This window comes from Anoplopoma fimbria, chromosome 24 (assembly GCF_027596085.1).
Source record: "Anoplopoma fimbria isolate UVic2021 breed Golden Eagle Sablefish chromosome 24, Afim_UVic_2022, whole genome shotgun sequence".
In the NCBI taxonomy this organism is placed as follows: domain Eukaryota; kingdom Metazoa; phylum Chordata; class Actinopteri; order Perciformes; family Anoplopomatidae; genus Anoplopoma; species Anoplopoma fimbria.
In genome coordinates, this window is record NC_072472.1 from 11274206 (window position 1) to 11299509 (window position 25304).

General features: G+C 39.3%; 1 protein-coding gene across 2 annotated transcripts; it reads right to left on the reverse strand.

Annotated features, from left to right (window-relative positions):
* Nucleotides 1–1027: 1027 nt before the first annotated feature.
* On the reverse strand, nucleotides 1028–25304 carry ppp3ca (protein phosphatase 3, catalytic subunit, alpha isozyme). Of its 2 annotated transcripts, XM_054625916.1 has the most exons (14): nucleotides 25250–25304; nucleotides 19494–19694; nucleotides 15037–15161; nucleotides 14813–14924; nucleotides 14221–14366; nucleotides 13991–14130; nucleotides 8536–8613; nucleotides 8314–8408; nucleotides 5505–5630; nucleotides 5322–5402; nucleotides 4648–4732; nucleotides 4290–4387; nucleotides 2486–2536; nucleotides 1028–1206 (listed from the first exon to the last, which is right to left on the reverse strand). In XM_054625916.1, the coding sequence occupies exons 1-14, from the start codon at nucleotides 25302–25304 to the stop codon at nucleotides 1028–1030; spliced, it is 1572 nt and encodes a 523-aa protein (XP_054481891.1). The 2 variants fall into 2 exon arrangements, with proteins under 2 accessions (XP_054481891.1, XP_054481892.1); XM_054625917.1 differs by lacking the exon at nucleotides 2486–2536.

Here is a 25304-nt window from a genome sequence, read left to right on the forward strand (position 1 = left end):
ATAAAATGCCATGTTTCTTAAATGTTTAATGTGGAGAAACATTTTTTTATTTAATTATGGTCTGGATGAAAATATAAACCTTTTAGATTCCATATGGACTTTGCTCAAGTTGCATCTCTATATGGGACAGTGTGCTCCTTTTGGAGGCATTTTCAGATGATCTATGTGATAAAATAGTACCTGCAGAGAAAATATTTTTTTCCAAACGCTCTTTTCATCCCCTCCCTGTCTTCCCTCATCCCCTCCAAGTAACTTCTTGCTAGGAGATGACTGATAATTTGGGGAGGAGAGGAAAGGAGACTATTGAAACGTACCCAAGGACGATTTTGATCTCAGACTGCTTAAGTGAGCACCCCGTCCTCTGTCCTCTGCAGGACGATGGCATCCTACTACAAGGTAAATAAATAAATGTAAGTCAACTGGTAAGAATTGCACTGCAAGTTTTAAGAGGTCCACATTGAGCTTTCGGTCTTTCTCACAAAGTCGTGTGACTTTTTATTACAAAACTTGTCGGCAAACAAGATTCTTTACCTTATGAAGTGAATTTGTGAGTGATATATATAATAAACACTTTATAAAACAGTAACATGATTTGTGTGGCATGGATACTGCAATTATGTCTTCTGTCAGGCCCTGTAATGAAGGAGCAGACACTTGTCAGCACTCGGAACAACACAACTCCCAACATTTCAGCCTGTAATTGAGCTGAGAAAGGGAACAACAGGCAGAAACAACTTCCAACCTCACTTTCAGTCAAGCTGCAGCCTTCTGGCCTTCTCTTTATCTCTGCCCTCTGCTGTGAACCCCCAGCTCTCTCCCCCTCCCCCCTCCCCCCCCCCCCCGACTGTGCAATGACATACTGTCATGAAAAAAATGACCTTTTTCGCCCGTTTAAGTTTTGCTGCAGATTTTCATGTTCTGTCTGTGGGCCTGGTTTATTTCTATGTTCTGAGGCCTGAATTCCCGATTTGGCAAAGTCTTGCTGCACAGCGCAAGAGCTGCACGCTTCTGAGGCTCAGACAGCACATCACTGGATGTTGCTGTTGTCATCCGTGCCGTTCGCCTCTGACATATTCATCTTTCCCATGGATTGACCCACGTGGTTCACCCCGTCCTTGCGAGGTGGCATGCGCTCGTTGATGCGGTCCAGGCCCTTGGCCTCCGCGAAGCTGGCGATCTTGTGCTGGGGGGAGAACCCACGGATGGCTGAAAGGAGAAAACACACATAAAGGTATCAGGCTCACCTTGTAATGGCGATGGTTTCAGAATATTCCAGATATCATTTCATATAGTATATAGAGTTTTTCCCCCTAAGATATCAATCAGGGTTACATACTACCTGTATATGCCATTCAGTTATCGCTGTAATTTCAGACCTAAAATACTCCTTGTGACACTTTTTTTGCCTCACAAACAATATAAGAAGCTGAGTTGTAAAAGTCTTTAAAATGTTTAAGTGAAAGGAGCTGCTTTTTTTTTTTTTGGCACAAAATATTGACATTTTATCTGCATGTATACTACTACTTATTGCTTACTTTTGTGCAGGATTAGCAGATTCAACATTGAACAGACTTTCATCAAGTAAAACTGCCTGTCCATCAACTGATATCCTGTTGTTTTACACATTCTACACCCCCTGAGTTTACATACCCCATCTCAGTATTCAGTTCCAACAAAAAAAACACAATTGTATAAGGAAGAAAGATGTCTACGAAGTCCTGTGACTTGAGGCATTTTTGTCATTTTTTTCTAAACTATCCAAACACATGCAGCAGAATATGCAAAATGCAGCCAAATAACTTACCCTCATTGGAAGAAGAACAATTTCTAACAATGAATGTCTCCAACTATGTAAGATATACTGTACATAAGAATATATATTAGTGTTAGTACCGTAAATGACTGTCTCAAACCGAAACTTCTTGTTTAATGAGCAATGATCACCCTGGACGTATCATGAGGACCTGAGGCTTCACGATGCATATTTCATGTAGATGCTCCGTTCTGTTTTCTTGTTCTTGTGCATGCCACACTTTTTTAGAACCAGATGGAGGCCATTTACAAGCCAAACCAAAGACAATGAATAATTGTAGTCATGCATCTCTTAGCAGCACTTGACTCTGCAGTGTTTTAATCCTTTTTTTTTTATTGTGCAACAATTTGTGGAACCTCCCCAGTTCCCCAACCCTCCCTCTACTGTACCTCGACCAAACAGTGACGAGACTACGATCCCTCACCGGCTTCCCACCCTGCAAGTACTGCTAACGGTGAGATATTTTCCCTCTTTTCCACTCAGGCACCCATTAGAAAACAATAGCCATCCAGCCATACCAGCATCAAACTGTCCTGTGAAATGTCTGAAATGCTCGATGGGGTTATTGTCGTGTGAGCTGTTGTGTGCATGAAGTGTTAGTGGCAGGTGGCCCTCTGCAGCGGGAGAACCCTGACAATATGTGGAGGGGTGGAAGATGGGCCACAGGTTTACCTTCTCCATCCTCATCAGTCGTCTCGATGGCTTCAATGGCTTCAATGGTGGCTGAGGGGGGGAGGAGGGGAGCAGGTTACTCCTGATTAAGCCATGCAGATGTTAAAGTGCAGCCCCAGCGGGAAAAAAGGCGGCTCGTGTGAGGCCAGATGAGATATACATGTTCACTGGCAATGCAGCCAAACTCAGAGGAATGCCATGCTTCAATACAGAGAGAATCAGTGTCAGTCTTTGGTTAGGTATGAAAAATAAAAAAAGATAGATCCTTGGAGAGAGAGAGAGAGAGAGCGAGAGAGAGCAGGACAGATATTTTTAGACAGAAAGAGTGATAGAATGAGTCGAGGCTCTAATAGACATAAGAAAGAGGACAGAAATAACTTTGCACTAGATATTTTAAATAGATTTCACAATTGAAAACATATTGAAGTCAGTGTAAAATAATTGCTTGATGTCAGCACACCAGTAGTGACACGTTGTTATGAATCCCACCGCTTTTCTTGGTAAGACCCACCCTGTGTGGCGTTCGAGTGCTAGGATTCACCAAGCGTCCATGCTCAGCAAGGTCACAGCAACCTGATTTGTTCAGGTCCTACGCACTGACAAAAGATCTATACTACTCAAGGTCATTGTGGAACCTTAACCAATCGTCTCTGCATGGTGGGTCTTACCAAGAAATGTAGTTGGATTCATAATTATGCAGTAGGGCAAAACAATTCTGGATCCCACCAAGGTTCTGTGTACAAGTAAAGCGATTGATATCGAGATAACTAAACCTTGATTTCGAAATACTCCAAGCTGAATCAAATGGCTCTTTGTGGTTGCTTGTACTCTCAATCCCACTGTATATCTGCATTGAAATCTTCAGCTCTGTGCAGCTTTCGGCTGAAAATAAAACATTAAGTAAACTGCAGAGAGACAGATATGGTGTAAATATTTGGTAGACCAAGCTGTGTCCAGAATGTGGGTGAAAAATAGACTTGAGAAAGTGAGAATTGGATTTACATGATGTTCTTCTTTCTGCTCGATGTCTCAATATAGGCATTTGTAGTCTAACACGTTAGCTGTAGTAACTTATAGAGCTTGTTAGTGTAAGTTCTGCCACTTATAGGTAAGAAAATCATCTTCAATTTAAGCAGTTTAGTTTTTTCTTCCATAGCTTAAATGTGATTAGAGCATTGCTAAAGGGCTAAAAAAGCAAAGCTTGCTGGCTTCTCTACATTCAAAGTTCCAGTTACGGAAGTTAGAGCGTCTTTAGTGTCTGTGCTCGCATTATATCCCAGTTAAACTGAGTATTTGAGGGTTGTATCGTTACATGAGGGATTTAAATCAAATCCTTTGAATTTGATTGGACTGCAATAAATAGGGCGTGCTTAGAATATAGCTCCATACAGAGCTACAGAGGACCCACACTCCCACCTCCCTTGTCACTAAAAGTTGCAGATTGACCGATGGATGGATGGATGGATGGATGGATGGATGGATGGATGGATGTCATGATATTATTGGATGAGATTGGTGTGTACTAGCTTACGTAGCACACGTTATATTTTTGTATTGCAGGTAGAAAAGATTATTGTAAAATACAAAGACATTAATTTTTTGCATATTGTCTCAAATAAATAGGTCTAAAAGGGTTATTAAAATGGCATTTTTTTTATTTCATCTCGACTTTAAGTCACAGAAGGAAAGAGAGAAATAGAGAGGTAAGACCAATGGTAGGACTGAGAATGGTGATGAAGAGATGTAACAAAAATAAGATGGAGTAAAGGGTAGAGGGAAGGCTTATGCTGATCCTTGTACTCACCACTCTGCAGTGTTTGTTTGCCTCCAGAGAGAACCCCACTCGGCAGCATGCCAGTGGGCGTCAGGCCTTTAAGCGTCAACACATTTTCACTCTCCTCTCTGCAGGAAACAGAGAGGCAGGCAAACAGGTCACAAAACTTCACTGAACCCCGATCAAAGTGGAGAAAAACTCTGTGCCCCCATTTTGACAAAGTGTGTGCACTCACAGAAACACCTGATACCGTTTCAAAACGTAAAAATATGCAATCATGCTTACATTCACACACACACACACACACACACACACACACACACACACACACACACACACACACACACACACACACACACACACACACACACACAAACATAAAGTCTACCTGAGAACTGAGAACATTTTGGCCATCTTCCCAATAGCACGGATCTTGTTTCTGATCACCTCCTTGCGTGCTGCAGCTGCATTTGCTGCAAAGAAATACATAAACATACCGTCATTATAGGCTTCTCTGATACAACGGATGCATAATGCTTGAGAAACATGTTGTAGGGTTCTATGACGCACTCTTGATGCATAACCTACTGTGATAATAGGCATTCTTATTGTAAAACACACTGTTATTATAGGCCATTGTAATGCATTAGATACTGTAATTATATGCCCATGTGACTCTATACTGTAGACTCATCATAGCTTGCATGTAGTGAATCAAAAATTCTGCTTGATAGCCTATCTGATTAGTTTTGTAATGCAATGCAGCACAAATCTTTACTTACATGCTACTGTTTTAGTTTTAATTTGACAATTATTAATTTTACAATACATGTATTGTAACAACACAGGTTTTATGCCACTGTAAAGAAATGTTGAGGTGGTCATTAAAAGCACATGAAAAGAGAATGATTTAATTTTGCTCTCAAAGGAAGCCCAAAATCCAGCCCATGTAGCCAATCTCCTTCCAGGAAACACCTAGTTTACTGTATGGAGTCTGAATATAACCCACAATGCAACGTTTAAATGAGACACTATCAAGTAATTATTTACAAAATCTCTTACCATCAAATATCTCATCTTCATCATTCATCATGAGTTCATCATCAGAGCAGATGCTCAACACATTCACCAGCATTTCTGTGACTGGAGACAAACAGAGGGAGAAGATAACAGATTAGGAGGTGAAGTGGTTTTTAAAACACCTGGCACATATCAGAAGACGTCTGCTATAGAAACAATTAAAACCTTTCTCTCCAACAAATGGCAGAGACCAAGTGAAGACGTCCATGAAGTTGGGCAGCCAGTAGGGATGTGGTGAGCAGTTGAACTGTCGGATGTTCATGACATTATTTTCATATTTCAGTACAGCAGCTGTTGGTGCAGAAGAAGAAGAGAGACAGTAGAGAAAAATTTACTCCATCTATTAACAGAAATGCTTAATAGAATCAAATGTATTTTCGCGTTAAATAAATAGTTATGAGGTGGTATACAAATCCATATTTACATAACAAAAAAAACAAAGAAATAGTGTGCACTGTGCAAGATATTTTCACTGCATAGCCAAATGCACAACATTGGGCCACATGCATGAAGCGTTACACAGACAAATTTCCTTTTATTTTTGTCCGATTCACAATTTGTTCTTATTTTGTTAGTACCCATTGATTTCTGGGATTCACATATGATTCTTATATTTTCCAATAGTGGTCGAGAGCACCGTTACCAAGATAACTGATAAACATCTTGTTTTCAAAGTCCGAAATTTGTTTTTCCAATTTAATGAATGAAACATGAGTTTAAAAAAATTGAGGAACATATTGTATGATTAGTATAATTAATTTAGATTATTATATGTTTTAGAGTAATTATGATGATTAGATTATTGAATGTTTGAGCTGAAAAACAATTATATTGGTCTCTTGATCCCAATAAAGACTATAAAAGCCCTTGGTTGATATTGCGTGCGTTCTGCTTCTGAATGGCTGACATACTGCTCTTTGATTCTAATTAATTTTCCTTAATGTGAGTACTAACACTCTGGAAAATCAAATTTCCTCTTTTTAAGTTTATTTAACAGAACCCTCAAATTAAATTCTTCTGTAGTTCTTCTTACAGTCTTTTTTTAGTTGCAGCTCTCCATTTCTTGTGCATGTGCCAGAGTATTTGGAACAACGCCGTCATAATATAGTATTTAGGGGGCGTTATCTTTGCTAATAATAAACAATGTGACACACGCCTCCAATTAGCAATCAGGTAGGATTCATCATTCAGCGGAGCAGATTTGGATTTTAAAGTATGTTCAGTGCATCTGTAGGTGACTTTTCTTATATTTATTCTCAAGAGAAAATTAAGAGACATTGAATTAAATATAGCTGCATGAGGCCTACTGTTTCATAAATGCTCTCTTCAAATGTATTCATGTAAAGTTATTTTACCCAGTTTCATATTTTTTTGTACATGGTATGTGTGAGAGCAGACACAGAGCAGAAAACGAGACATTCGACCACTAGATGGCCTAGCTGAGGCCAGGGATTGCTGACACTGTAACATCAAGAGGGATAAAGCCACATGGAGATAGTCAGCGATGCCGACAGTCCCTCCCACGCTCCCCATCTCCCATAGCCCATAGCAACCAAGACACAGATCTGAGAACACAAACAAACGGGGGCTCCCTGATGCATTCTTATGCCTGCTCACAAGCTAATGCAGATACATTAACCTGTACAATCCAGTTTTTGCTGTTAAAAAAAAAAGCTAAGTGAGAGGAGCCCATGGTAGTCATTTTCATCAGATGTCAAGTGTTTTTCAAGAAGTCTAACCCTGACGCAGTTAAAAGGCCAGAAGTGCAGGTGTTGCAGAGAGCTAAAGACTTGGAACATTTAATGAAACAGTAAATTCATGTCTCAAGGCCTGCCTGTCTACTTTACATAGCCACAGAAAATATATGAAGTAGCTATGGAAATATCCAGGAATATTTATAATGGCCTTACCGCAGCAAAGCGGGGGCCAGCTCTATAAACACGTTAGTCTGTCACTGAGTGAGTGATGAAGTTACACCATCGGTAGGTCAAGTTGGAGTTTCTCCATTGGCCATTGCTCTTTCAAAATGAGTTTTTCAGCTGGTGACGTCTTTGCCTCAGTGATCAATCATCTAATCCACTTCCTAAATGAAATTTGTTTTATTGTCTACCTTCCCTGAAAAATTATCATTTCTATAATCCATAATGTCCTTTTTTTTTTCATTGTTATTATTATTATTTAGAGAGTTATAGTAACCATATGTCCTAAAACAATGATTAATCAATAGTAAGAATGGATTCATATTTTTTTTTTGTGTGTCCGTGTCTCAGTTTGATTTTTTGCGTAGTGTGGGCGTAAGAAGTGTGTGGTTGAGCGAGAGGGAGAGAGTGATGCGTTCAGAGCAGTAAGGTGTTGGTGGTCGGATCAGAGAGGAAATCTTCAGTTTACTTCGGCTGACTATCCCACATTGACCATACACGGTCCAGTCATATACTAGGTTTGGACAAAGTCTTGTTTTATATAGCTTAAAGGTGCAAATGAAGAGATAAGGGGCATTTCTATTGCCCATTAACAGCTCTCAACATGGGGACAGCTGAGCCGGCGGCTGGCAGCTAACGGTGCTCACAGTTCAAACAACAGCACAGAGCTGACAGAGTTAACGGTGTTTACCTGAGAGGGAACCGGACACTTACATTATGACATTAGCATTATCAGCTGTTACTGTCGTAGTGCAGAGCAGCTTCGGGTATCTAACCAGTGTGGCACGCTCACATGCACTAACATGCACTAAAAGCACAAGCAACCAGCCCGACGTTTTCAACAAATCATAAAACATATAACATAATAACATATGTTGCTCTGAATGTCGTATATAGCACCTTTTAATATCACTCAGACATCGTTTCTGTGAATCAAAAAAAAAAACTGTGCAAACATATGTTAGAAATGCAAACGGACAAAGAGGACAGACCTGCAAATGAAACAACAAACTGAATCAAAGACGGGTATAAAATGAACAAAGAGGAATTCTGACCTTTGTTGTTGTAAACATCCAGGTAGTTTGGTGCTGAGAAGATGGTAATGAGGGATGGGAATCCAGTGGTCTGACTTTTGCGGTACATCCGGTATCTTTAGCGGTCAGGTGGAGGTGGAGAGAGAGAAAAGGCAGAGCTTGTTTTGATATATGTAAATATGTGTCTATTTTTGTTTGTGTGGATATGTGTGTCTTGTAATGTGCGTTGTAGGGATAACATACCCTGCATCTTGCGCTTCATGGGCTCGAATAATAGATAATAGGTTATTACTCTGCAGGAACTCGCATACAGCTGGATAACTGGAAAAGATTGAATAAAAATTTGGTTTAGAGACGTCACTGAAAATGCTTTTAATGTACTGTAAAATAAAAATATAGTAATATAGTATAATGAAATCCATTCAATTAAGCACACAGAACTTGACAGAATTTTTTTAAATATTTTCTCATCTGATCTTCATTTATACTGCAGGTTACTAATTCCACATGCAGTTTCACTCACCAGAAAATGAACAAAAGATGCATCACTCATGAATGCATTTATGAAAGCCTGGCTGAGGCTGATGCAACGGTGTGAAAACCAATCCAACAGCTACCTGTTGCAGTTAAAAACAAACTAACCCGGTATGGGCTTCAGTTGGAGCTTCCTACCCTCCAGCTCTAAGCTGACAGGAAATGTGCCTGAAAGGAGGGGAAGTCTGCGAGGTAGCTCAGCCAAACTGAGTGCGACGCTACACTCACACATGGCATAAAATATGGGCAACCCATATATATATATTTGCGATGCATTTATCATATCATATCATTTCAAGCTGTCAAGTCATAATGTTGCCTCAGGAAAACCTTTTGAAAGGAATAATACTGTTTGCCACACCTTTCCCGCTGCTGCTGTCCAAATTTCACAGCTCCATTTATCTTGTCATACCGTATATGTGTGTAGTGGTGAAACATGTATTCTGCTAATGTGAGTATTGAGTTTGTATTTCTTCTAAATAGATATTTCACCCTATTTTATTGAAATAGTTTTGGTTCTTCCGATGATTTTGATCCCATTTATCTTTTCTGTTCCATTACGTATTTTATTGTGATATTTCTTATTGTTATCTCTCCACTGGCTGCATGCCGAAGTCATCCTCCATGTGCGTCCGGCCAGATGGACAATGAGCTGTCCCACGGAGAAAGATGATAAAAACCACATGACTTCCTATCTGACAGTTCAGACCACAGTTGCAATGTGATGGATCAGATATGGAGCAGATAAAAACACAAGATCCGACAGAAAACATCCGACCGGTGTCACACAGGAGGGACATGTAATCAGAATGGGAACACTTCCAGCTGCAGTGTGAATGTAGTCTTCCATTTAGCAGCCCTCACCACAGTAGTTATGTAATACCTAGAAGGTTGTGTTATGTCATTCACTGTATCATCCCTTCAAACTGTGTCTCCTGGGTTAGAGGAAAAAAAGATTATAAATTACAGTTTGATTAGCTCTTTTTATAAATTTGAATGCCCTCAATTCAGCAACACCTCAATCAGTCTTGGTTTTGAAAAGTCCTTTGTGATTCCTTTATTTCTAAATGAACATCAGAGAAGATAAAATATCCTCAGATCCCTCAGTCGTTAGTGCGAGCCCACTCACAGATTCTGTTGCTATCAAACATTTGCTTGATTAATCTAACTGTCTTAGCTATCTTTCTAAGAAATGTATTCTTTAACGACAATGATAGCTGCTAATGAGTTTGAATTAACAATGCATATTATATGTTCACTAACAGCTGTGCATCCTGTCAAAAGAGTGCTAACGAAGACGGCACTCACAGATGCTCTGGGTAAAGGAATTAGTCAAAAGTGTAAAATATAAATCATACAGGTCCTCGACTGCACTGCAAACAACTTCCATTCTGTCGGTGAAGGTCTTTTGCACACCAGTGTTCACCTAAAGGAGTTCATTGGGTGGCACACATTTAAAATATATTATTGCTCTTTTACAAATTTCTGCGCAGGCATTTAGACATATTTTAGTCTCAATCTGCTAATTACTGTTTGCAATGATCCATATTGGCTCATTCACTTATTAGTACAGCGCTGCAAATAACAATTATTTTTGTTATCAATTAATCTGGTAGTTCTTTCTTTATTCATCTATTACGCTGATAAATTGTCAGACATTAGTGACGATGTCCATCACAATTTGCTACGGCAAAGGTGACATTTTCAAATTGCTTGTGTCAGTTGGATATTAGTCCAGTAATAAACTTGAGAAGAGTAGGAAATATGAGAAGCTCAAAGACATTGCTTCAAAGCCATTCCTTTTTATTTTTTCCGGACCTACAGTAGCACACGCTCTCCCAGATACAATCCACTGTCTTACAGTCACTTCCATCCATGCACCCATCAAACTTTCACAAGTGTTTTAAATATTTAAGTACTCAAAGGTTATACCGGAAGAAAAAAAAACAAGGAGGCCGCTGTGCCCTGAGCACCTGGCGAAACTGTGCCATCCTCACATATCTAGGTCACATGGCTAATATTCCCTTGGTGGCCAGTATATAAATTACAGGAATAGCTGCGTAACACACTAACATGGATACGCTGTAACTCTTTCCACTATGGCCGACAGTACACCGTTCTAGAACTGTAAAGCGTTATGTAAGAGTTTCTATTAAAAACGCATCTACGGTGCATTTCTAACTTAGAAATAAGACATATTTTTGCATTACACTTTAATCACAATTATGTTTTGTTAAAGCTACAAAACAGTATTTCCTGTTCCTTGTGCACACTACTGGCACAAATGTAATGTAATGACATAAAAATACAGATCCCACCGTACACTATGTACTAATTTATTTTTTGGTCCGCTCCAACGGTATTTATTGATTACTGCGAGGGAACACACACACACACACACACACACACACACACACACACACACACACACACACACACACACACACACACACACACACACACACACACACATTGCTTGCCTGCGGCTCACATTCCTTCTCTCCCCCTTTGTGAAAACACACAATTATGTGTCGGTGAGACTGTGAGCGAGAGAGAGAGCGAGAAATCTGACAAGTGAGTACGAGCGAAGGAGATAGAGAGAGATGGAAGTGCTGTGTTGTGAGTGTGAAACTGAGAGGTTTTTTTTCTTTCCCTTAAGAAAATCCATCTGTCGAGCTGCTAGTCATCACATTCATTCCCCCCCCCAACTCTTAAACCATAACTAGTGAGCACAATCACATTTTGTAATTACAATCACTGCACAAGAAATCAGACTCGGGAAGTTTGTGCTTCATTTTTAATAATAACATAATTCTGACAATGTTATGTAACTTAACATGTAGTGTAGCCAGTATTATATGAAATAGACTTAATACAAACCCGTATGTGTTAAAGCATCACTACATAACATCATCAGAAGTCTAAACTTGTGCCTGCATTTGAATAAGATATTCAATATAAAAGCTGTACGTAAAACCTCTTTAAAACACGGGAGGATTTGTTTTTAGATTTGTTTTATCTCATCAAAAGAGGAGGCTGGAGAATTTCCTATTCCAGCAAGTCTTCTACAATTCATCCATTCTGTTGTAGTCAACATAAAGCTACAATTAAATAGGAAAATCCAAGGGCAGGCGGGCTTGGCATTTACTGTACGAAAGGATTTTCTGCAATTTTCATCTATTTCAAACATTCTTCTCAGCTCTGAGGAACGAGCAATTGCATGGCTACTTGTGAAAAATGCTCAGTATTGGTTCAGTGGAACATTTGAATAGGGATTTAAAATACGCTGGCCAATGCATCAGTGTGTGTTTGTGCGTACAGTTCATTTAACTGGAACGATCAGTCATTGTCAGTATGTAGCTGAAACTAAAATAACCGAACAATATTGATTGATTGCATTTTAATGTTCCCCTTTTTTCTCTTCCTCTCAAACACATACGTTTATCTCAGATGGAGATTTTTCTTGCATTTCCCCCAAATCCCCCCGGAGAATGTGTCTCTCTGTGCTGCATACGTACTGTATAGTTGGCGAGAGTCATAATGATGGAGAGGTAAGTTTGAGAGTGAAGGCAGAACAAAGCCATGGGGAGATAGATGACTATTATAGCAGCATCCTCCACACATCTACAGAATAATCCTCACTAAGCTCCTCTCTCACTGTGAATAGATGGTTTCTCATCGGTGACCATTTAACAGCAGTGAAAAGGGGAAGTTTAGACTTGATCACTGCTTCTTTTGCTTTTGTAACCTCGGAGTAACGAGGCGATCTTGCCTCTGTGGAAACATACTATGAAACAGAAAAGTCAGCACTTTACACAATTTCATATTTTGAGAGCAAATGTCACCCTTGACGCTTCCCTTTGCACCCGCAAACACACTGAAATGAGAATTGCATGGGTTATAATGTGAATCTGAACTGTAATTTCATTACATACATTTCATTTCTTCTGCGGCAGAGGACTTTACTTTTTGGTGATTTGAGCAGAACTGCAGCTCCCACGCAGGGGGGGGTCTGTACTGTTCTAAACCTTCATTAAGAAAACTCTCACCACAACTGCCAACTAATCTCTTCTCCTCAGCACCACCATCAGGAGCTACTTCCACAGCTTCTCCTCCATCTCACAACAATATCGGGACAGCGCTCACACTCCTCCTTCTTTTACATGCTCTGTCACGGAGGTTGAATAGTTGCATAACAAACCCGTTCCCAATTTGCCTCGCCATTATATTTCACTCCTCTCTCACTCCCTCTATTTTCATTTGACTCCAGGTTCACCCAGCTAATCCCTTGTCTGTGACAATCTGTTCTGTAAGTCAAAAAAGACAACCGCCACTCAACAACAGTTGTTAACCACGAGACAATATGACCCATTTACACATAGACACAGACACTGTCTAAATGCTTTATGGATACCTGGGTGTTTATTGAATCAGTCAGTCTCCTTCCTATGTTATCCCCATTATGGGGTGTTTAGCTTGTGTCTATTGTTTGTTTTGTTCTTTTTAGTTTTGCTCAGGTAGCAACAAATGTTTGATATCTATTAATCATTTTTAACATCTATTTTTGATATTAGGAGTTTCGGTTTGCGAGGCTTCTGTGTAACAGACAAATTTCACCCTGTACTCCTGCAATTCTCTTGAAAGATTAAATTAAATCTCATCGTCACTGATTATTTAGGGTGTTGACCTTTTGATGCATGTCATTCCCTCTCTCCCATCTTCTTCTTTCTCTAAAATACACGGCCTAAAGGTGTGAGGAGGAAAACACCTGGTTCATGATCAACCAACATAAAGTTATTCGTTTTTTGTAGCGTTCCCTGTATGTTTCAGGCAGGATTTATTGTCGAAGGATCAGCAGTGTGAGCTGCAAGCTTTCATTCTTTTAAAACTAAAGTGTAATTAGAGACCTTCAACGAGCCACATGGGTCACGCTAATGGAATCAGTGCAGTATTTGATAGGCACTTGATGTAGGCGATTGCTCGCAATCCAAGATGGCATAAACACAAAGTTTCCGACTATTGGATGCATGAAAGCAACACTGCAGTGCATCATTTAGTAAATTTGTATTTTATATTCTTAAGTTTCTAATTATGGACAAGTTTTAAAGTTATAATAATCCCGAAGGACTGGAGTTGCTGCAGGGAAAGAGAAGAAACAGCTCACCTGTAAAAGTAGGAGCAGCCTCGCACTGTGTTGTGGCTGAAATATTCCTGGGTTTTCTCGTTGCCAAAATCCTCCAGAGGATCAGACCACAGCAGGTCACACATGGGCCCAAAAGCCGGCGGCTCCTTGAACCGATCCAACTAAACATAAAGAAAGCAGAAAGGCAGGTTTAAAAAAACAAAAAAACAATGTCCATTAGACCGGGTAGTACCGAAGCAGTATGTCATTACCTTTTTAATGTCGTCTAAGGTGTGTATTTCAGGTGAGAGCCCGCCATGGACACACAGAAACTGTTGGTTCATGAGTGCAGCCAGGGGAAGGCAGTCAAATGAATCCATACATGAGTCGTACACCTGCTCTGAGTACTTGATTTTACCTGGCGGATGAGAGAAATGTAATCAGCTGCATCAATGTTCTCAGTTGTAACATATTTAAATAAAAAAGAATCCGAAACAGGTACCTTTGCACATACAATTAATGTTGCATGTTGGTTAGTTCTTGGGAGACATTTTTTATATAGAACAACATAAAATTACAGAACTAGTACATTGAAATATTTGCAAGAAAGTAGACAGTGATTAATTCTTCGAGGACAAAAAAAAAAGGTGCTATCAGGTCTTTTTTTTTTTTTTATAAATTGTTCAGACATAATTCCTTTCCCTTTTTCTGTGCCATCATACAGGATTAACTTGACAGTCCCAGTGCATTACTTGTAATCTCTACAAAAAGTGCTCCAGACTACACGTGACATTAGCAAGTCACAGAGGGACAAATATATAAACAATAAAAAACAAAATATTATTAACACTGAGAGGTACTCACATTCTTGTTTGAAGGTGAAATATTCTGTCAAATGTCTACATTCATGATTTCCACGAAGTAAAAATAGTGTCTTTGGATAGAGGATTTTCAGCGACCAGAGGTATAAAACACACTGTCAAAACAAACACATAAACAAAGTCTTATTCAATGCGAAACTCAATGAACTGTATTGAATATATGAAGCTTCCCCCATGCCGGCCTTAACAACATTCTGGTGGTTTTACCTCAATACTGAAGTAGCCACGGTCCACGTAGTCCCCGAGGAACAGGTACCGCGTTGTGGCTGGTGATCCTCCCACTTCAAACAGCTTCATAAGATCAAAGAATTGCCCATGGATGTCACCACAGACTGGAAAACAAGCAAAGGACAGCAAACGTTACAGAATCAAAGAATCTGATTGAATATCATTGTCTCCGTCTTGCATTTTTTATATTTTTTTAAAAACAACAAATACACAGGTCTGTCATATCATTTGGTTATTATGCTATTTCCACTCATTGAAACGATTATAGTAGCCTCACTACGCGTTGATACAACTCTCAAACCTCTTGTAGCTTCTGAAACACACTTACACATAATTGGATACAGTAATGAGGCTAAATATCAAGGGTGTTTTTCTTCTAGAAAAAAAGATTCTGGAGATGTGTGTTAACGCCTGCATTTGTAAGGAGAGCCAGAGATTCACTTCTCTTATCTGTTGGTTCTGAGGATTTCGAAGAACAAAAAAAAACTAAACGGAAGACAGTAGAGAATATTCTGGCAGGAACTTCACGGCTGTACAGGTCAGCAGTGTGGATCTTCATTTCATGCTCACAAGTTAGCTTTATAAATAGACAGACAGGCGGGTGGGCAGCGCAGTGCTACAGTTTGTGTTAATATCTGTATCTCAACACTTATAATATTGGATAAAGGTAATATATTGTGTTTGTTGTAATGATTGCTTGATTTATGGGTTTTCTGTGCTATGCTGATTTCCCCTCCTTTGCCCATCTACACACCTGCTCTGAATCAGCCTCATTAGTTCCTCCCAGCCAATCAGCTTCTTTCCTGCTCCCAGTACTTTTACCGTCAGCTCCCTGCCTGTTCTCCTGCCTCATCGCCTCATCACCCTCACCTGAGCTTCTCCACCCATCTCTCCACCTGCACTTCATCCTCTCGTCAGTTTAGTTTGTATTCAAATCCTGGCTTTGACGTGTCTTTGTTGGATCTTGGGTTTGATCGTTGATGTTCAGTTTTGCCTTATCTACAAAAACTGTAAATAAAGATTAATTTCCTCAAGTTCCTGTTGCCTGTATTCTCTTTGTGTTTGGATCATCTTGCTCCACTCTCCATGATTTTTTGCATGTCAACAGTTCGTCATTATCACTCTGGATTATTGTATTCAACACGCTAACCATGTCCCAGCACGCTTCACAAGTATACAAATTATTAATATTGTCACTAAAAGTGTTGTAAAAGCTCAAAATGTAAAAGGAAGATGGACTTCACCTTTAACAGTAAGCAGAGCAACAAAGGAGGTTATGTAAATAATAGTCCTGTAAATGCATTTTCTTGCAGCAAGAATATATAAATAATCTACAATTAAAGCCACACTTCCAGTATTTAAACACCAAAAGAGGAATATAATGGTATACACTTCTCCTGTCCTAAGGTCGTCTTCTTATTGAGATATATTTACGGTCCTTGGCTGAAAGGCCTCATTCCTCCACAGAGACATGAGAAGCTCTCACCTCAAAGAGGTAGAAAAAGCTCGAGCTCCCAGGGGTGATACACACTTTTTTTTTTTTTTTTCGCAGTGAACACTATGGCTCTGGAGTGCAAACCTACATCTCATTTCCTCACTGCCTTCAATTTTTCATTATCATCTCCCTCTGTCTCCTTCTCTCCTACTCATCCTCCATCTCCTCTCTCTTTTCCGTCTCCCCTATCAGCTCCACAGTGGCCTTCGCCCACTCAAAGCTTAGAGCAATGTGAGTGGGAGACTGCTTGTGTGACTAAAGCAATCAAACACACACACATGCGCACATACGTACACGCACACATGCAAACACCCGTGGAACACATCTATGCAAGTGAAGACTCACAAGTGCATAAACGCCTAATAATATGTGAATACAAACACACACACACAGCTGCAGAGACATTCAAACACAACTCAAGCTCACAAAGACACAGCAGAGAACTCCACGCTCATAGATGCCCGTACACAATCGTACTCATCATCTATATTTCATGCTTAATACATAGAGCCTCCATTTTCCCAACGCCAGTCAGGATGAAGAGCCTGAAACTTCTCTTCAAGTCCGTGTGCATTTCATCCATTTGTCACCTTTGTTTCGGCTAAAGACTGTTCGTGCTTTCAAGTAAGACAATTAAGATGATGGGATACTGATTAACAGTTAATGTATATTTAATATCACACAGTTTCTGATGAAGCTGAATGACATGTTTCAAATAAAGAACATTAGACTGTGGCCTTAATGCACCAAAGTGAAATTATTTATGGGGAACCAGATGTAAACATTGTGTCTAGTACCAAGGATTGGGTATTATTTGAATTCTTTTTTAAAGATTATTTCTTGGATAGATAATGTTTTGTGTCTGGTTTTAGAATATAACTAGGATACACTGTGGGTTGATCAAAAGGAGAGACTAAAAACAATGTTATTACAGTCATTTTTTTGTTATGTGTGCAGATGCTTCGGGCTTTGAGCAATTGATATTTTTCTTTTTCATTTTACCTTTTACCTTGATGTATGTACACATTGCTGGTTTACTTAAAACCAACTTTTAACTAGATAAGTTACACAAGTACTTTTTGATGTCATCAAGTGCCAGAATGTGGTCTATATATTTAACTTAAAATGAATAATGCAATAATGCTTTCTTCAGAGTCAAAGCACTGCAGTAGTCCACTCTACTTGAAACGCCTCACCCATAAAGGAACCAGTAATTTAGTCTTTGATGAGAGGAGTTATAATGAGAGATTCAGTGTTTCTGAAATATTGTTGGCCTATTTCCCTTAAAATAACAATGATTCTACCTGAAAGTGACAATTTCCAGCAGAAAGGATTTCATATAGATTTCTCTAATCTGCATTTCTTTTTCTCTTGCGCTCCAGTCAAGTGGATTGTTTATTTTTGTACTACTGTTACAAACTGTATCAGTGTCAGTCTTCATCCTTTTAAGACCTCTTTTGCATCTTTTTCTACTGTCTTCCTCTCTTCTTGACTCAAGACTGACTCTATACAGACATATAACAAAAATACATCATCATCATAATACTGCTAAACTCAGATGGTAAACATTACAAACATCATACCTGTTTAACGTTGGCATGTTAGCATTATCAATGTGAGCAGAGAGACAAAGATAAATTTATGTCCCGCCCACACCGGAGGGCAAGATGGCTGACTCACTTTTCAATAATCTTATAAAGGTTAAATGATACATATCAACTATACAAAGGACATGGTCATGTTTTTTTTTCTACAGCAGAGTTTTACTGCAACTATTTGCGATACATTTTGCAATAAAAAGGAGGGTACACTCACAAACTTAAAGGTTACATAAGTCTAACATTATAAGGTCAGCTGAAAAGCAGACATCTAAACTATTATTTCAAAGCTACATTTGTTGTGTTTTTTTGCCACTTTGGGGAAAAGAACTCCACAACAAAAAAAAGCTACAGTCCGGCAAATATGCTAGCAAACAATTATCTTCTTATGCATTCAGCAGACATAAAGCAACAATAGCATTAAGTTGGAGCCATGTCTCTGAAAATGTGATGAACAATATTCACTTCTGAAAAAAATATTTGAAATGATATCCTCCTTGAGGACTATGCTGACTGTGGCTTTTTCAGTGTAAAGGCAGCTGCTAAATGTTCAACTTTCTTGAATTTATTCATTAGGTTTTACTAATGCTTACACTGAAACATTTGGGAAACTAAGAAGCTATTGAAATCTGGAAGAGTTTAATAAATAGGTAATTGTTCAATACGCTGAGTAATGATGTTATACTTACTCTTTCAGGACTGGCTCCGTATTTTATCATCACATATATATTCTGACAGTTGACCTTTGTTGCATGTCATACCATTCTCCCTGTTCTTGTTTCTCAACTATCAACTGTCCAAAAATGCCAAAAAGAAGTAAACAAACAAACAAACAGTAAGATGACGTCACACATCCACCGACCCGACAGGGGTGGAGGAAATATCATAAACACTCTCGGTATAATGCAATATGATTCATAAGCACCACAAACCACAGTCTCAAATATCAACACCTCTCGGAACAATAAAAACTGAATATAAAGTTTTGTAATTTAAGATGCATTGCAGGGCTGCTGTATTAGGCTGTATTAATATAAGCTAAGTGTGAAAAAAGTTTTCTTTGTATGTGTGCAGATAAGTATGTTTTACCTACTGTACACATATACTGTACATATATTAATATGGAAAGTAGGCCGGTCAAAAACATTTGCAAATTGAAGCAGCAAATTGAAGCAGCAGCTGTTAACCATCTCTAATTCAAACCCAATGTCATATCTGATCAGCTGAAATACTTTTAACCAGAATGCTGAGTCATCACAATTTTCCAGATGTGACGTTCCTACAGCTCACTATAAGTGCGGCAGGACAAGGACCAGGTTTAATATCTGAAACAGGTTTAATACCTGTCACTGGTGCCTCGATGTCCAGTATAGTTTTCTCCTGGCGAAGGATAGCCGCTCCCTCGTTGATGATCCGGAGCGCCACGGCTTCCTCCACGCGGCCCTCCTTGGTGAGGTGGGCTTTCAGGAGATCCACCCGTGGTTTCGCTTCGCAGTCGAACACTTCCTTCATTGTAAGGCGGTGGCTCAGGGGGAAGGGGACAGCTGAGGACAGAGCACATGGTGACATTTAAACAGGGGGGACATCACGGTAACCATGGCTACCGTTGATGCCATAAATAATACGATTCTGTACTCTTTTTTTTTGTTGCACTGCGAGAGAATAGCGGGGAACACCACTCAGGGATGATATAGAAAACATATCATCAATGAATTCATGCGGAAATCCTGTTGCGTGTTTTGCCTGCAGGCATTACTGTTCTGCTGCATCCATCGTTGTTGACTTACTGTAGGCCTCTATGTGCATGTTTGGAATGAAAAACATTATCATAAACATGGCTTTGCTTAATATGCAATAAGTATGAGAAGCAAGTGAACATTTTTATTATACATAAATATCTTTTAGTCATTTAGAAATAGATGTCATACACCATTATTCCTCAAAGATGTTTATATCCACAAATCAGTTGTTTTTTAAAATGGGTCAGAAATGCAAACCACTCTTCAGTTATTTTTGCAGTGTTTGCAGTCAAATGTGATATATATTTTCTTATGCAACTTTATGCCAGTAATGTCTATTACAACAATTATAACGGTCAGTTACTAATAGTGATTCCAGTACAGATGTGTGGCGAGAGCTGGATAAAACTCAGACAAGATCTAAGCACTCTATTCATCCAGCACTCTCCCCGGACTGCTAAAGCCTGTGGCCATTAAAATGCACCAGTCACCTACTGTACCCAACAGACTGCCTGCGAACGTGTGAAATCCAACCACAGTTCATTACTTCAGTCGCAGCAATCTACAGATCATTTGGCTTAACACAGCAAACTCTAAGTGTGTGAGTTGTAAGTAATTCAGATCAAAAGGAAAACAAGTATTAAAATGCACAATAATGCAAAATACTATGGATGAAATTCTGGGTTATGGATATGGTAAGAATTATTGTAACTCAGCATACCTAAAAAAAAAAGATTTACTGCACCACCCAGCATGCGAGCAAAGTAGCCCAAATAAAAAAAACACCTAAGATGTTGCATGACTGACAGGTTAATGCTGGGACTACCTCGAATACTAGATGCTACGATGCTCCTGGTTGATCCTTTAGCTGTGACTTCTACATTTCCTAGGGAACTTTTACCTCCAGTGAGATGTGTGAGCCTCTCTGCTGTTTGTCACAATAATCCCTATCATAGCTGTGACTGCAGAGTGCTCTTACAGCTCAAAACTTTCTGAATTTGAGGAGCACAATGGAACCCGAGAGGCTGAGCAGACTGGTTATATTTTGCTTTGGAAAAGAATGAGCAGAGAAGTCTGACCTGGAGCAAACTGAGGAGGACTTAGCGGTGCACAAGACTCGCAGAATGACTTACAGACAGGTGAGTACAACAACAAAGTCTCTCTTCAGAGGACGACGTCAACAACCACTGCATTGCCCAGAAAAGCATCATTGTGTGTGTTGCATTATGCTGAGTGTAAAGAACTCTCTTTTTGCTTTACATATCTGTGCTGGCTGCCTTGGTGCAGCTTTATTATGCTTTACAAGTGGCAGGTTATTACATTTTTGTTGTCTCATAATGCTTTTTGCATCCGCCACGGTGTCAATAGCATTTTTTATTTATTTTTTGTGCATTTTTGTGTAATTGTCTTATATTTTGTTTTGTCATTTCTGGTTAACTCTTGTGAGGCTTTACTGAGGAAGGCAGTAATATATTTAGAATTGATAACTGGTTGTATGAACAACCTGCAAATTTCTGTCTTTATAAATGGAATTTGTTGTCGTTTGTACATAATGGCTACAGTTGTTTAACTACTGTAAAAAGTTAATGCACTTATTTTGTAACCTTAATATGGTCTTTAATTTAATAGTTCAATCATATAACATTAGAATCACTCTGACCTACTTATTACTTTTATCTGAATGCATTTTTAACAAAATATTCTAGTGCTCTACTCCCCCCCTCCATATGTACACACGACACAAGCCATCAGCAGCAGTACATTCAGGAGTAAGGGTATGCCTGCCAGATTTGTGCAGTGCATCGCAAACAGGGCCACTCAGCAGTGCCAAAAGAAGAGAAGACAAAGGAGGAGTCTCAAAGCTCAGGCTTTAACCGAACACGATCAACATGATCTTTAATAATGAATGCTTGACTAGAGGAAATTCAAAGTCGCTGCTCCTGGGATAATGAGGCAGTGCCCCAGCGAGTGTATTTAATGGCACTAAAAAAAAAAAAATGTTCACAGTGTGCAGTGTGTATCTGTGATTGTGATTGTGTACTTTGACACTTTACCAGCTAGGGCACACTCAGCAGCACAGTCACCACTCAAACTGTCTCAAGTTTTAGTGAAGTTAACGTTGTTGTGTGGCAGCTTGACAGCGTGACGCTACAACTTTGAAAAATATGTCTCAAATGCAGTGATTAATTACCTTCAAAGAACAATTTATATTGGAATTGAGAGGAGGTGAATGAGCCAATGAGCTACAACAACACTGACTGTAAATGATCTTAGAAGAGTCAGAACTGGAGGGAATTGGTCAAAATACATTGCTGTAGGTAACGTTATTGACATTAAATTAATATAAAATGCACAAACCCAAATCAATCTGAACTGATTTTACTTTTGGACAAACAATACTCCATTTTGTTTTCAAATTGCTGGCACCTTTTTAACAGTAACATGAACTGAAATAAAGCCACATACAGATGCTTTGAAAATGGCATAACACTTAGCTCTTTTTAGGGAGAATGAAGCAACAAAGGATTAAACCCACTAATAACAAAAAAAATCCCAAAAAGCAACCCAGATACTCAGCAAATGAAAACAATGCACATATGTAGACGCAAATGTACGAGTGCACTGATATAGATGTATGTTGAGATGAAAAGCTGACTTCTGCTCAGCACCAAAGCAGAGTTGAACTATGAAATACGGTATGTTGCCGGGCAACAGCAGCAGCAGCTGACTGTTGGAGTACAGGCAGTGCCACCACGGAAAAACTGCAATTTGCATTGGAGGTTCACAGAGATGCTGTTGGAATTGCTCATGCGGTAGACACACCAATCATATTGAAGAGTAGGAGCCTGTACTGTAAACCTTTTTTATACCAAAACACATTTTCCTGAGAATGGTTTCTCCTTTACTGCAAGCTTGGAAAAAATAATTAAGCAAGGGCAGGTTTTGTGTTGCTAATGAGCAACCCTGGGTCCAGTCAGGAAACGCTGAATGGCTTCCTATGATTGGACTAACTAGACAGTGCTGCATTTATAAGAGGACCAATTAACACACAGTCCATCCAAGTGTCAACCTTTTAACATAATGTCGTGATGCTTTTTTTTCTCACCTGCATCCTTCCTCCACCAGCTGAGATCAGCTTTACGCTTTGTGTGTAGAGAAAAGCAAATCTATTCTGCCAACCCAACCAATGCTCCATCAAAGATAAACTATTTATGTCAACAGAAGTGTTGTTGGAATCAATTTGCATGTTTGCTACTGACAGCTGAATGAATGTTTAGCCTGTCACACGGCCTGTGAAGTTTAAAGCTGACATATTATGTCTCAGTGCAGTGCTTCTCATTGTTACGCACTTGTTTATTAAAATAAACTGTTATAGCTTCACGTTCTCCTACTTTTCATTCATTTGGAATATGGCTACTGTGACGTATTAATAAAATCATATTGCTAAGGTGCTATAATAAAGTAAGATAGTTCACAGGTGTACTAAAGGCCTCGTCCCCAAAATAACTGACCTGAATATGCCTCTTGATGCCCACAGCACGGTGGTGACAGTGCCGTGGAAAACAAACCGCACATACCAGCAGTTACTGTATCTCTTTAGATATGATCTGTCAGGTTTGAACATGTAAGAGAGAAGAGAAGCACTGAGAAACTTGCTGTGGTTTAAGATTGAGATATGTATACAGGGAACAAAATAACTTAGTGTAGCTTGTAGTATCAGTGCTCGATAGTTTTCTATGTGCGACACAGAATAACTGTTAGAAATGTCTTGACTCGCCATTTTCTTGATAGCTCCCTTTGATCACCTGCAAGATTCATGATGCAGTTTCTTGCATCTAAATTTGTTGTTGTTGTTTTTTTCAGCCTTTCGAGATTTGGAAAATCACTCTGGTTTTGCTACTTTTTAAAAGTGGAGTACAAGAATAAGAGAGCACAGAGAAGTGACAAGGAATATTCAAGTGTTTCAAACCTGACAAAAAATCCTAAATGTTACATGAGCATGTTACAAAAGCAAAAGTCTGAGTCAGAATTATTGGCTGTGCAATGTTTGCTGATATAAACCTTTTTTTTTTACATATTTTTGAATGCCTGGGTGTCAGAAAAGCCAAAGAAATAAACACAATTGTTTCATCTTGATTGGGAGCTCTTTCTCAAAGCAACAGCTAATAATGCCATTTTTAAGACCAACTTCTTCCTCTTACTATGGACATTATGACAAATGTCCTTAGAAAACATTGAACTGTATTATCTGCTAATTGGGCAAATACAATTCCACTGTGTCAGCAGTATGATACAATGGATATGCTTCAGAATTTAAGATGCACAGGAAAGGTTTGTAAGGGTCCCTCGGGAAGGTACCTGGCTCATTTTCTGACAGTACAGTTACTTTTTTTAAGGGTCCGGACCTGTTAGTATAATTCTTAAATAAAGCTTTTTCAATTATAACAGCTTATACATAGAGGACATGCATTGTGCCTGCAGTCATTGTCACATAAGTGTATCTCACAGTGCAGATTACTCTGTGGTTTCCACAACTCTGAAGCCTAAAGGACAAAGTTGTTAATGCTGACTGAGCTGCTCGGCCATTACGATAATATACTGAATGTGAATATATTCATGCACGGTGCTGACTGTGAACTGATCCATAGTCAAAATGAGCAGCGCTAAATGAGTTATGGCACAATTGTGAGCACTTCATCACCCTCCATTGATCCAAGTTGTAGCCTCAGTCATTCTCTGACAGAGCAGCCGTCTCCTCATCTACTAATGTGGCTTTTTGGAAAACCTTACAGACCTTTTTCTCATCAAATTAAAACATGACTCACTCTCGGTAAAATATACCCCCATTAAATGTCAATTTCATGCACTCTTCCTCTTCCCCTGGCCCTGTCAAAAGCCTGTGAAATCCTGCTGCATCACTGCCCCAGCTTCTACCACAAGCTCGGCTATTCAGCTGTTTTTTTTTTTTTTTCCTTCTCTCATCTCATACCTAACCAAGCCAAAGCCAAGATGCAGTCAAAATCGTGACAGCAAAGAATAAAATATAAATAAACGTGTGCAATAAAAAAAAAAAATCCATATTTTCCGCTGCACTGCTGCTGCTGCTGCTGCTTCTAAGCAGTATGCCCGATCTTGGCGGGGGCAGTGCAGCAAAGAAAACCGGATTGTTTATCAACATCAAAGCTCCAGCAGCATCCCACTACCATGGCCGTGAACGCAACTTGATGGCCGCAATATGCACGACAGAAAAAAAAAAATGAAAAGGCCATATCCTGCCAAACCACGGGGAGCTACACACTGGAGATATTATGTAATATCTACAGCCATAACCAAATGCAAAAAAAAAAACAACAACTTACATTTCACCATCCTATCGGTGGCGGTTAAGACGGTGTCAGCGTTAGACATCTTCAT